This window comes from Neolamprologus multifasciatus, chromosome 20 (genome assembly GCF_963576455.1).
Source record: "Neolamprologus multifasciatus chromosome 20, fNeoMul1.2, whole genome shotgun sequence".
Classification (NCBI taxonomy): Eukaryota; Metazoa; Chordata; class Actinopteri; order Cichliformes; family Cichlidae; genus Neolamprologus; species Neolamprologus multifasciatus.
Genome location: NC_140458.1, coordinates 8,116,030 through 8,130,155, shown reverse-complemented (window position 1 = coordinate 8,130,155; position 14,126 = coordinate 8,116,030). Strand labels below are relative to the sequence as shown.

The following is a 14,126-nucleotide window of genomic DNA, read 5'->3' as shown; positions in this document are numbered from 1 at the left end:
CTTTACGTTCTGTCACTTTGGAAACTCATTTGACTTCATTATCACACATCGATTCAATGATCTTCTCTTATTGTCGGACATTTTTAACATGTGGCTTTTCCATGTATAAAGAACATTTCTCTCTTGACATTAACTTGGTCATGCATCCAAAGCTGCCGCATAAGAGTGAGCTTAGTTACAAGTTTCACGATAATCCAAGTGTGAGGGGCAGCATGCCAGCCCACTCTGTCATATCTAAGTGGCATTATTGATTTCATGTGATGACTGTCTATTTTAGTTGTGGCTATTATTAGAAATGTTCACGGGGGCGCTAAACTGCTCTGTGACCATCTGTAAGAACAGGTGACTGAGTAAAGAAAAAAACGTAAACCCTTCACCTCTAAGGCAAAGTGATCTGTGGTCTCTATTATGCAGTGAGGGAACATTTTGTTCTAAGGTTTTCCGGTCCTATTAGAGGAAAGCATCTCTACAAATCAATAAAAAGTTTATAGTACATGACCATATTTGTTATATTTCTGTATTTCTGGGATTGGTATCCTACAGAATGACATTAACTCCATCCATGGACATTCACCGATCATCTGATAAATATTAAATTGATGTTAACCATTTTAGCTAACTTCAACCTGAACTTAATGAAATATGTTTGACCTTTTGATGACAACTGTCATCAAAATACCAAATAGGGGGATTTCTTTTTGTACAATCCCCAATCCCTACCAGTAATTTTCTAGACTGTTGTAGAATCTATGCCAAGGATCATTGAAGCTGATCAAGCAAGACACGGTGTCAACTGACTAAGACACTTGAAGCTGTTTTTTTTTTTTTTTTTTTTTTTCATGCATCTGTACCCAGTCTGCAGGACCTCTGTTCTGTATATTAACACCCATATCTTTCAATGAGCTACAAGAGCTACTTAAGGTTGTGTTACTACTTGTATGACCACTTAAGGTGGAACATGAAGATGCTTGTATTGATATAGATCTTATAACCTTGCCACTAAGCAGGCTTAAATGTCACGGTGCCCTTTTTAAACCAGCCATTGTAATTGTGTACTATCAACGAATAACTGCTAGTAGGAGCCCATGCTGTCTATTTAAATAATACGATATGTGACATAAAGTGTCTTTAAACAAAAAAAAAAGGAGGAAAACTGAACTGAGCCAGTATTATAAATAGCTCTTCAGATGCTCTCTGATTTCTTAATACTGCGGGTGTTCGTATCTGAGATTTTATGAGTATTTTTAGAAAGTGATTTTATCTCAGCATGGAAGAAATCTTCAGATTTTTAGTAGTACCCTGTGCTCATTGTCGTGGTTGTGCATCAGATACACATGTGATTATTTCAAGGCTGCCAGTCTATTTAAAGACATCACAGGGAGGGAGGGTGTTATGTTATGTCAAAAAGTGGAAAAAGATCCGTTCCTTAGTTGAGAAGTTGGACTGTGTTAAAACTTTTGAACAAGAAGGGTCTTTATGTGAAGAATCAAAATGTATTAGATTTAAAAGTAGAATTAAAAACCGGGAAGTACCACAGTTGTAAATACTGAATTTAACTTAAACATCCTGAATGTTTATTTTGTCATCTGTAGCAACAAGTAAAATTAAATTTGTCATACGTATCGCAATTTTTAATTTCACAATTACTGTAACCAACAGAACTGGCAAAGTAATCAATGCTATCAGTTAAAATCATCTTTGTCTCTGGTTTTACTCTTTATTTTATGGTAGGTTGCAGTCACCAGCTCTATCAGCTACATGCTGACATGTTGGAGTGACAAGAGTATATTGTGTCAGTTCATCTTGTGATACAGTCTTCGATGCACTGGCACCTGAAGTTACTTTTGGTTGCTGCCTTGTTTCTCACTGGGAGTCCACTGCTTCGTGTCTCCTTCCAGGCTTCAGACTGGGGACCATACAACTAACCAGTGTCACTGTTTTAGGATTAATTGTGATGATGCTAATGAACAGAGTAAAAATGATCAGAAGTTGCAAAATAGCGAAAAGAAAGGGGTACCATTAGGTTCAAAGTCAACATACAAGCCTCCATACAAGGAGGGTGTAATTTGATGTGCAGGGGTTCAACCGTATTTAATTTCATTTTCAACTCTAGGAATTATTCATAAAGAAGTTAATATTCAGTTCCTTATATTAAGTTCCTCATTTTCAGAACCTCAAACATAATTCAGTCAGCTAATATAATTTTAAGTCATGGTTTTGAAGTCAATAACTGTCTGAAGACTGGAAAACCGCCAATTCTTCTGTGTCCTCCTTTGAGATGCTTTGCCAGCCCTGTTTATGGGCCTCTCTGCCTTTAGGTTCATCTTCAGTAACTGAAAAGCAAACTCTGTTGGGTTGAGATCAGGTGACTGACTTGGCCACAGAAAAATATCTAATTTCTCTGCTTTGAGAGAAATTAGATTGATTGCTCTTAGACTGCCTTTGCACTTTGCATTATCCATTTGCAGGTTCAGAGCATTGACTGAATCTGAGCAGAGAGGACATTTCACAATTCATCCTTCCATGAACAGTCACATCATAAGTGGAGATATTATCTGAATATCAGGAGCGGGATCACACCTCATTCACGCCCCTTCCGGCCTCAGGCTCTATAAGCCCCTTCACCAATACCTGCTGTTCTCATTTTCATGCCCCACCCTTCTCCCGCCCCCTTTTTCTTCTTTCTTCTCATCTTTCTTTCATCCACTTCTCATTAGTACATGGGGAATGGGTAAATGACTGAATGTAGTGTAAAGCGCTTTGGGGTCCTTAGGGACTAAGTAAAGCGCAATACAAATACAGGCTGTTTACCAGTACACGGTTCCTCATCCATCACCGATCATTGTCACTGAGGATGTGGTCCCAGCTAGTGAGATAAACACGAGTGACCCTGTTCTGCTCGCAGCTTTGCATGTCTGTGCTGGAATATTGCTTACACCGTGTTTGACAGATAATGTGGCTTTTAATATTGGGCTTAAAACTTTGCTTTTTTGATAAAGCATAGAGTTAGGGCAGGATCAGCTGACCCTGAATCCTCCCTTAGTTAAGGTGCAATAGGCCTAGGTTGCTGTGGTTTCCCATGATGCACTTCACTCACCTTTTTTCCACTCACTATGTGTTTACCTACCACTTTGCATTTAATTATTAGTTATTATTACTCTGGCTCTCTTCCACAGTGTGTCTTTTGTCCTGTTTCCCTCCCCTCACCAGTCGTAGTAGGTGGCTGCCCCTCTCTGAGCCTGGCTCTTGTCGAGGTTTCTTTCTGTTAAAAGGGAGTTTTCCCTTCCCATTGTCACCAAGTGCTTGCTATTAGGGGGTCATCTGCTTGTCTAAGTTTTCTCTTAACGACAATATCTGGATTAACTTTATGAGACTTATTGTTATTAAAACAGATGAAAATATATAATTTTGTAGTTGCTTGATTTGATTTACTGCATCTCTTATCACAGTTCTTTTCCAAACTGTTCTCCTTTAACACAATTCTGCTGTTGCTGCAGGGGCAGCTCTACTGTGGAGGCATGGGGTGGCCCTAAAACAATCTCTTGCCACCCCTATTGCCACCCTAGTTTTGCATTGTTTATAAAAAATAAACTAGCATGAACACACTTTGAGCCTAGCTACAATTAACATTGAATATGAATTCTAAAACTGAATATATTGCATTAAGTTACCCCCATCCCCACCCCACCCCTTTGAAAAATGGGGAATGTAACACCTGTAAACGTGCAAAGAAATGGCTTTCATTTCACCACCCCATCTGATTTCCATCCCACATGTATTGCTATTGATTAGCAATAAAACATTATTGATTACAACATGTTCTCGTACTTTGGTTGGACATCTATCACCAAATCAATATTTACACGCCTTCTGGAAACATAAATTGAAATAAATTAGCTTTGTTCCAGACTCAGTGCTGAGTTAAAAGTGACGTACTGTAAATATCCCGGGGCAAGGAAAAGAATACAAGGAACTCCTGCTCTTTTCCCATTCAAATTGTTTCATTTAAATACTACTAAATATGACTTTACGTGGGCGGTATCAGCTTTTAGGACAACAAATGGGGTCAAACTCATTTTAAATTAGTGGCCACATGGAAACCAAGTTGATCTCATTCTGATCTCAGCTTAGTAAAATAGATGAATAATATTCTCTAAAAACAAATGTTCACGTTTTTTCTGTTCCATTTGTCTGACGAAGTTCAAGCCCATTGTTAACCAACTCTTGCTTCACTGTGGTTTGTCATAACAAGGGCTTTAAAACGATTCAGACCTTTGGCTCAGATGAGGCTCAATCACTCTCCTGTTCTTAACGAATTGCAAAATGTTTCCTGGTCAAACTACAATAAAAAGTCAAATTTTTACACTCTAGATGTCATTGAGTTGCAGAGACTGGAAGCTGTGGCTGTCTTGCTCTGGTTTGTCTGCTTATGTTTGAACATATCAGACTAAAGTCCAGGTTTCACCTGATCTACTGTCTTGTGGTTTTTATCATTTTCTTCTCCTCCAATGGCTTCTTTGTGGCTCTTTGACTGCAAAAAACTTGTTTTGTAGCCCCCTTCAGAATCAGAAAGGGTTTTATTGCCAAATGTCGAGCAGGTTTACAACATTAGGAAATTGCTGCGGTACTTAGTGCAAAACATACTGTAAGACAACACTTAAATAAAAATATAAATGGTCCGTATGGACTGGAGCCTCATGCCTGAGGGGAACAGGTCAAACAGACTGTGTCCAGGGTGTGAAGGGTCAGCTGTGATCCGAGCTGCATGCTCCAGTGTCCTGGAGGTGTTCAGTTCCTTCAGAGATGGGAGTCTGCAGCCAATCACCTCAGCAGAGTGCACAACACGCTGCAGTCTCTGTTTGACCCTGATAGTGGCTCCAGCGCGGTGATGGAGGAGGTGAGGATGGACTCTATGATTGCAGTGTAGAATTGCATCATTGTCCGTGTTGACAGGTTGAAAATCTTCAGCTGCCTCAGGAAGTACATCCTCTGCTGGGCTTTCTTTATGACGGAGGTGATGGTGGGCTCCCACTTCAGGTCCTGGGTGATGGTGGTACCCAGGAAGCGGAATGAGTCCACGGTGGTGATGAGGGTGTCAATCAGGATGATGTGGGGGAGTGGGGCTGTGTGCTTCCTGAAGTCCACAATAATCTCCACTGTCTTCTGGGCATTCAGCACCAGGTTGTTGTGGCTGCACCAGGACACCAAATGTTCAACCTTCCTCCTGTAGGCAGACTCATCCCCGTCCGAGATGAGTCCAATAACGGTGGTGTCGTCTGCAAACTTGATTAGCTTGACAGACTGGTGGGTGGAGGTGCAGCAGTTAGTGTACAGCAGGGGTGGGCAATTCCAGGCCTCGAGGGCCGGTGTCCCTGCAGGTTTTAGATGTGTCCTTGAACCAACACAGCTGATTTAAATAGCTAAATTAGCTCCTCAACATGTCCTGAAGTTCTCCAGAGGCCTGGTAATGAACTAATCATTTGATTCAGGTGTGTTGACCCAAGGTGAGATCTAAAACCTGCAGGACACCGGCTCTCGGGGCCTGGAATTGCCCACCCCTGGTGTACAGGGAGAAGAGCGGAGGAGAAAGAACACAGCCCTGGGGGGAACCGGTACTGATGGTCCGGGAGTCCGAGACATTCTTTCCCAGCCTCACATGCTGCTTCCTGTCCAACAGTTGATGTCAAGATGTGTCTTGAGAAGCGCTGATATGGACTGTAGAGTGCATTTAATTGGTGATTTTTGAAGCTCTAGTAAATCTTCTGAATTAGAGAGGATCTCTGGGTCCTCTTTTCAGTTGGTTCTCTTAGGAGACAATTTTATGGTTGTTTTGTGGCTGCAACAACTTCTGTTGTAATAAAAGCTTTATGCAACATCTGGAAAGAAACATGTATATATAACTTTCAATAATATGGATTTCTTCAGTAATTGGAAAAATCTATTACAAAAACATCTCTGATGGTTTCAAATCCATTAACAAGGAATGCCCAGCTTGATTGATGACCCAAACAAGCTGGGCAAGGATCAAAGCCTCTGCATGGCTGATATCAAGATTGTTCTACATTGTGCAAAATGAGTTTTGAGTGTTACTGTAAATTAATCACAATTCTTTAAAATGATTTAAACAAATTAAAATAATCTAAACAAATTCAAGGACATATTTAAGACAATTATTTGCATGGGTAGATGAACCCCTTGATCACCATGTTCTCACTCGTGTTCATCTGTTACACAACAGATTTTATTTCACTCCTGGTCAGGTGAGTCTCTTATGAAGCTCATCACTCTGCAAGCTTAAAGCATGTATTTGAAACAGAAACCTTTCGATTAGTCTTGTTTTGAATTTTTTTACACACATAAGGAACTCTGTCACAGATTGTTCATCTATTATCACCTGCAATCTAACAAGACATGTTCAAATTACTCTCACTTTCCCCAGTTTCAGCCAAAGTGTAATGAGTAGATCATAAAAGAGTTGTCCTATCCACGCTATCTTTATCACTCACATAAGTTTGGTAATGAAAGCGATACTGGTTTTATATTGTAGCTCTTTTTGCACAAGTCTTCACTTTTCCAATTATATAATCTTCCAGCTTGTGTATTAAGATACATTACCATATCAGACAGAAATCTGAGATTCTGTAACTGTCATGAAGAAACATGAGATGCGCACAGAAGAGAACAACACGTACTGAGGGTCTATCCTATAGTGCGGTAACACGGCTGCAGCTAAGGATAGAAAGTACTATCCTGAGCCAGTCATCATGATGTAGTGTAGTGACTCTTAATAGTTCTGGATCAAATGTGTGCAGATAAATACAGATTGAAGACACTGCAGATTTTTTAAAGAACTGTGTCCAAGATGAGCAGTGAAAAATAAACAAACTCTGCAACAGAGGAGGTAGATATTTCTTCATTATTGTTGTACAGCATGCAAACATATGCAGATTCGGTTATATTTTTAGCTATACAAGTTATTCAAGTCCTTGCATGTGTGTTTCCTCAGGTTGGGAGTGATCCCTAAAACTTAGTGTGGCATCATCTGTGCATCATTACAACATGTTGGTCCAGACAGTCATTTCAACAATGGAAGAACCGCATTAAAATGTAACACATTTTTAGTTTGTTGTTGCCACATGATACTTTTTAGTGAAGGTTACTCTGACTTTTGAATACATTTTATGCTCAATCATGTCCTCCTCTGAATTTGATCTAATTTTGGTTTTGAACTCTCATCTTGCAACATCATCAGGTCAAAAAGGTCTCCATGCCTTCACTGTTACATCTCATCTTCTTTCTCCTGCTTGACTGTTACTATGATCCCATGTAAATACTGCTAAATGGGTCACAGTGCCACATGCTTAACACACACACACACACACAATTTTATTTATCTGTGTGTTTTTCATATTTATGTGTTAAATGTGTTTTGGCTCTACTGGAAAGCATTTTGAGTCACTTCCCATTGTTTTTAAAAGTGCTCTATACAGTAAATGAAGAGGTTTTTTTCACATGCTGGTGCATTTGAGTAATCTTTTCATTCATACTTGATTATCTATTGTGGCAAATTTCTTCTTTTCTTTTCTTTGTTTTTTTAACAAACACCTCCAGCTTCATGAGGTTCGTGTGTGTTGGCATACACTCACACATGTATTCATTATGTAACGATGAAGTAGTCTGGGTCACTTGAGACCGAACTGGGAAATCCACCAGCTTCTAAAAACAGATCAGCACATATCTGGGAGGGAAGAGGGTGGAGGGGATTCATTTTTGAGCGGTATGTACTGATCTGTTGCCAAAGGAAGAAACTCATCTTGACTGAGGTCAAAGGGTATTGAGGCAATCAATCAAGAATCCCTTGACTCCGTTTAGAAAGCTACATTCACAGTGACTGAGAGAGAGCTCAGCACGCTGCAACATAAGAAAGCATATTAAAGCAGACACAAGTGATGTGATGAATCCAGCTGCAGCTGCTGTCAGGGTGAAAAAGTGTGCATCTTTATGTGGGACTGCACCGCATTTTTATCCCTTGTCCTCCTGTCCCGCTTATTACAACAACATTCCTTATTTTCCTGCTTTTATTAAATGGCTTTAAAGAAAACCCTCATCATAAATTTCCTGCAGGTTACCATGTTACAGTTTTTCAAGATGGTGAATTGCAGGTCACCAGACAGTCACAAGCAATGCAGATTTCTTTTTCTTTCTTTCTTTCTTTTTGTTTGTTTGATGGAATATGATGGAAACTACCATAAATAGAAGTACATGCCGCTACATTAAAGAGGAAACTTTAACTAAATTGGTGAGTGGAAAATTATTCTTCATGGGTTTTTTTTCCCTGCTAGTTATCATAGACTGCATGTAAAAGATAGAGGTGGTTTCTGATGAGCCAATGTGGAAGTGCCTTAAGCCTGCATTCTTTCTAATAGCAGCGGGTGATGCCTCTGGTTGAAGAAAGTCCTACAAGTCATATACAAGTATATGATCTGTACTAAATCAGTAAATGATTTTTGGTGTTTTGGTGTCAGCTGCTAGCTTCATTTTATTGAGTGCAGTATGTTGATCGTTTCATAAGTGGTGGTAGCCATTAGAGTTACCAGAATGCTCAGTCCAGGTTAGCAGACCGTGACTCTGCAAACCAGTGGCTACTACCACAGTGGCTTCATCCTTCTTTTAGTTACAGTATGTTGTGTTATTTCCATTTTTATGAGGTTTATAGCACCAGAACATCGTATATGAACAAACAGAACCTCATACATCTTAGTTAATTTTCCAACACTGGTGACAATCAACTCCAGAAGTCACAAAACATCAAGACGTGTGTCCAACTGACTTCAACACTTGTTTTTGTTTATCCTGATAAGTTTTACATTGTGTTGTGAAAATTTTTAGGCCATTGGTTGTAAGACTGATGAAGATGTTTTCTCATTTTGCAGTACACTGACCTTCATAGATTGGTCAACAAACATTTGTTGGGAACGACTTTTAAATTCACAATGTACAGTTCAAGTGATACAAAATTGTAAGATGTAACAAAAAATTCACACAACTCAGTTGGATTTATTGCAGCAAATTGTTCACTAGTTATGCATAAGAAGAACTACATTTTAAAAAATACAGTATTTTAAAGAAAAAGCACAGTTAATATCAAATTTGGCTTTATATTTATACAAAGACCATCAGACAGACACCTGATGCTATGGTGGGGGCATTGCACCACTCAGTCAACTTCCACCATGCAATAACTACCCTGAACCTTGGCTTATAAATACCAATGATTGATATTTTCAGGAAGTTTATCCATGATTATGCTGTTGCAGTTTGAGACTTGAGTAACACCTTTTGCACATGCTCTAAGTGTGTGGTGGTGGCTGCCTGCCAAATGCACTGCCTGGGCATGACTTTGTAGTGGAAATTGGAGGCGGAGCTTGCAAAAGGGGCTTCAATTACAGTAAGACAGGCAGCGTGACATAAAAAAAATCATTCATTTCCTTTTATGGTTCTTTTCCTTTTTATAGTTTCAGTAGGTAGCTACATCAAAAATGACAACAACAAAAAAAGAAGCGAGTGAATGATCAAGATGTACGATCGGTTCATTACTCCCCAACGCTGCCTGAGCTAAACAATAAATAAATTAAGACATTTAAAATATCCTAAACATTCAGAGAGAAAACAACAAACGCACTCAAAACATGCAGTTCGACATTTTTATTAAATGTTTATCTGCAGTAGAAGAGAACATCTTTGTACATAAAAACAACTCATCCAAAACAAACTGTATAAAACAGTTCAAGTGGCACCAACACCAGACTTCATAACAGATATAAAATCATTTACAAACAAGACCAGTGTGTAAGACTGTACTGGAAAATACACAGTATGTTAGCTGCTCAGAGTCGATTCATGATACATGAACTGTACTGCTGAATAAATCTGTGGGTATTGGCTATTTTAATACTGGAGCTGAAAATATCACATTAATGCTTTTTGCTTATATCATTCAAATGATGGTGCGGACCTTATTTGAATTCATTTGTAACTGTTTGGAAAAGTGCTGTCATTTCCCTCTGTTTAACAAAGTTTCCATTCATGGCACCTCGTATGTAAACAGTTACTGTTTGATCCATGAGATGACCTCTCTAATTCCATCTGGAGAGATTACAATTTCCTAACCAAATAAAGAATCATGTGATTGCTCCAAAGAAAAAGGGACTTCTACAAGTTTTATTTCATTTTATAAGTCAGAAGTAGCACTTTACTTCTGATAATGCATAATCCCTAAGGATTGCTTTTTTTTTTCTTAGCTGCATGCAGTTTTACTTTGCTACCTGGAGTATGAGCACTCAGTCTGTTTGCTTTGGCTCTCAGATCAGCTCCAGATTTCACATCACAGATGGCATATCTCCCATCTCACGCTCAAAATGGAAGCGTATCCAGAAATATTTTTTCCACGATTGGTGGCGGAGGAACGAGGTCTTCTAGTTTAAGGTAAAAGATGCGCTGGAGGCCTTGAGTGCACAGAGTCCTGAGCTCAGGCAGCTTCCCGAGAAGTCTGGATAAATAATTGGGCCTCAAAGAGTCAGAGCCACAGCCAGAGACGTGATCTTTGAGGCAGGTGATGAGCTGATTCTGCAGGTCTTCCACACGTTTTGGTTCCTTAAGACCATGCCGATCTGAGAAAATATAAGAGTCATTAAGCAATCATTTATCTGACTTTAACAAAATAAAACTAAATACAGATGGAAAAGCATAGCATCGTGGCCACAGAGGGAGGAAACAAGCAAATAAAGACCAATATAAGGGTATCAAAGATGACCCCACTTTGAAATTATGCACTATATTTTGAAATATAGCACAGCGTAGATTGCGTTTAGGTCTGCTGTGATATATAATTTCCGCTATGTTATATTTTGTCATACACCTGTCATGTCAGTATTTTGAAGAAGATTCCCTATATATAGTGCTGTCATCTGAACTCAGCATGATAGTTTCTTACCGGTGATTATGACGAGGGCTGTGAGGCAGGAGAAGGAGGAAACGTCGAGCTTCATGCGATGGAGATTTTGCGAAAACTCCAAGATGGACTCGATCCAGTCGCCAAAACCCCGTACGCACTGCGTTTTATGAAGTACGACTCCATTGCAGAAGATGAGCTTCTCCGTTTTAGGATCAGACCTGCACAAGAGAAACACAGTTTGTTAGCTGTATAAAATATCTCAAGAATGTCAAAAGTAAATGCTAAAGAGGTAGTTTAAATTTTTTTAAAGGAAGTTACACTCACCGAAATGCAAGACGCAGGATGTAGAGTTCAACAAATGCCGATTCGAGCAGCAGTTCCTGATCCTCAAGGCAGAACTCAGAGAATCCCGGGATGCTATTTGCCCACTGCCTGATAACCTCCATGGAGGCTGTAAGCAAGTCGTAAAACTGTCTGATATCACTGGCGTCCTCTTTCTGATTAGGGCTGGTATCCATCTCAACATACTGAAATTAAACACAGCGCAGACATTTAGGTAGCTATCTCAGTTTATTCATTTATTTTTTAGCAAAGATTACTCCAAAAGAACTGAAACAGCTGTAGAAAATGTATTTTTCTTACCTTGGAATAATCCAGTGTCCCAACGCTGGGGTTTGAGTCAATATGTGCCCTCACGAGTGCGGCGATCATGCTCACTGGAGACACAGTAGCTGTTGCATCCTGAATAATTTTGGGCTTGGAAGGTAAGCGGCCTCTTCGCCCTTTCAGGCTATCAGTTCTGACAACTGTAACAAAACAAACAAAAAAAGAAATGTGGTAAATCTGTTACTTCAGGTTCAGTGTTAGCATCCTTCTACACTATGAATCATGTGTGTTTGCACTGCGCTCACCTTCCCTGACCATGCCTACAGCTAGACACTTCTGGAAACGGCAGAACTGGCATCGATTCCTCCGCCTCTTGTCCACAGGACAGTCTTTGTTGGAAAGGCATACATACTTTGAATTTTTCTGCACAGTACGCTGTAAAACAGAAAGAAGAAATGCTCTTAACTCACATAGCACAAACAAACAATTCGATAACAACTGTTTTCAAATAGATGATTCTGCAGGACAGAGATATCAGATGTTATTACCTTGAAAAACCCTTTGCATCCTTCACAAGTGCGAACTCCATAGTGATGGCAGGAGGCGTTATCCCCACACACAGCACAGCAGCCTTCATTTCCACCTGGACTTTTCAGCTTGGGTGACAAGCTTCCAGCGTCCAGTTGGTCAGTACCATCAAAGCTGCGTGCATGCTCCATCTCCAAGGTGGGAAAGGTCAGCGTAGATGGGTGAGGATGGCTCAAGGTGAAAGCATCATGATCTCGTAAGTGTGGCTGACCCAAAGGCGACATATCCTCCATGGATCCTGCACCAAATGTGAAGAAAGATGGTGCATGGGGTACTGATGTCTCCTCGGTTGCCCAGTACCCTGGACTGGGTGAATATGGCCCAAAGGCTGAATCCCAGGTGGATGTGTGCTGACTCTGAAACCCAGGGGTTGAAGGAGCCGAGGCTGATGCAGGGCTGCCATAATAATCTGACCCAGTGGGGGACACAGATTCATCGGGGTAACTCAACATGAAAGATCCAGGGTAGCAGCCGTAAACTTGGAGTTCATCGAGCTTGAAAGGAGTTTCCTGCACTGAGGATGGAGCAACATGGGCAGGAGCCGTAGTAAACTGGCATGAATATGCATCGAAGTCTCCCGTGGGAGAGCCCACCAGGGAGCCGATGCTTGGCAAGGATGGTGCAGAGAGGTGCTGGTCCAGTGGGCTACTCATTCCCACAGCCAGTCTGGAGATAAAGTCTGTGTTCTGAAACTCTGAGCTGCCGAGGTTGTTCTCACTAGGCTGAGATCCGTGCTGGGAATATATGCAAGTCATGACTGCAAGACTGAAAAACACAAAAAAATAAGAATATAAGAGAAGCCACAAAATCCTGTCATTATCTTACCCAACCTTCAAGCTTTGGCAGGTTAACCACCTATAACAGAGGTGGAAGACCTATTTTGCCTATTTTTAATTTATGTTGCTGTAGATTTTTGCATGAAAAATGACTGGCTTTACCCTGGATGTCTCACCTTCTCAAGCATTTGATACAACACTAATTAACATCAAGTATCCTTCTTTGCAGCATCTATAGATATGCAGAAAGTCTTAAAAGAAGACCATCATGAACCCCTCTACAAATCCACAACATGGACCCGCCACATGGTGAATTTCGAAAAAAAATTAAAGAGCCCGGCTGGAAGCGAGTTAGGCATCATTCATTACTGGAGAAGGTTACCCGTTTGTTTTTGTTTTTTTTATATCACTTAGTCGTGGGGTATATATATAGTCACGCCTGCAAAGTTCATTGAGCTTGACTTTCAGACATGGGTCCAATGCCAACCCATGAATCACATGTTACATACTACGATACCGCGGAGAAGACTGATGAGGGAACCCACTTGACATACTTATTCCAATCGTAGCCTATATTAGTGTAGATGTAAATCTAGCAAACTTGCAACATAATGTATTTCTGCAAGCACAACTTCAAACACGTTTTCGTGTATAAAGGTGCAAACAGATGGCTGCTTTCGTTCCGATTTAAAGTTATTTTGCTGCCAGATTAAGTTTAGTATCATTCAGCTGCAGCCGTACACCTGAGAACTGAAAAAACGACATCCCGCATTCAAGTCTATTGTATTAAAAATCATTAATCCTCATTCTCACCTGTTGGGTCCGTCTACAAGTGTTTTGAACGGTCCGTATTCCACAAACGACCGTGTGTCATCTTATGTGTCTCTCAGCTGAGAAGCAGTCCCTGAGCTCGGGACCCGGGAACAACTTTATACGATTGGCTTTACTCTACCCATGACGCAGGAAGGTTTCCATACATGGGCGGGGAGATTTCCAGTCTGCGGCCAATCACAGCGCTGTTCGAGAGAACAGTCACAGGATGACGCACTACGGGATTCCGTTGACGCGCATACGACCAAGAACCGCAGCATTGTCCTCCCTGAGCAGACACGCACGCACAGGCACGCTCTCACTCTCACACATGGCTAAATAAAACTCTACAAATACAAATAAAAGTAATTCTGCGCGTGCAAACACTGATA

At 40.5% G+C, this 14,126-nt stretch overlaps 1 protein-coding gene across 2 annotated transcripts; it reads right to left on the bottom strand.

Moving 5' to 3' along the window:
* Positions 1-10,306: 10,306 nt before the first annotated feature.
* Positions 10,307-13,863, bottom strand: nr4a1 (nuclear receptor subfamily 4, group A, member 1). 2 transcript variants are annotated; one of them, XM_085146671.1, is made up of 7 exons: positions 13,738-13,863; positions 12,109-12,913; positions 11,866-11,995; positions 11,597-11,760; positions 11,279-11,481; positions 10,994-11,172; positions 10,307-10,670 (listed from the first exon to the last, which is right to left on the bottom strand). In XM_085146671.1, the coding sequence occupies exons 2-7, from the start codon at positions 12,901-12,903 to the stop codon at positions 10,414-10,416; spliced, it is 1,728 nt and encodes a 575-aa protein (XP_085002797.1). In that variant the 5' UTR covers positions 12,904-12,913; positions 13,738-13,863; the 3' UTR covers positions 10,307-10,413. The 2 variants fall into 2 exon arrangements, with proteins under 2 accessions (XP_085002797.1, XP_085002798.1); XM_085146672.1 differs by having other exon boundaries at positions 12,109-13,857.
* Between the last annotated feature and the right edge of the window lie 263 nt (positions 13,864-14,126).

Coding starts and splice junctions, on each gene's coding strand:
- nr4a1 (XM_085146671.1), bottom strand. CDS start 12,903: ATGACTTGCATATATTCCCAGCACGGATCTCAGCCTAGTGAGAACAAC. Junction 11,996..12,108: donor GATGCAAAGGGTTTTTCAAG/GTAATAACATCT, acceptor TCTGTTTTACAG/CGTACTGTGCAGAAAAATTC. Junction 11,761..11,865: donor TGTAGGCATGGTCAGGGAAG/GTGAGCGCAGTG, acceptor GTTTTGTTACAG/TTGTCAGAACTGATAGCCTG.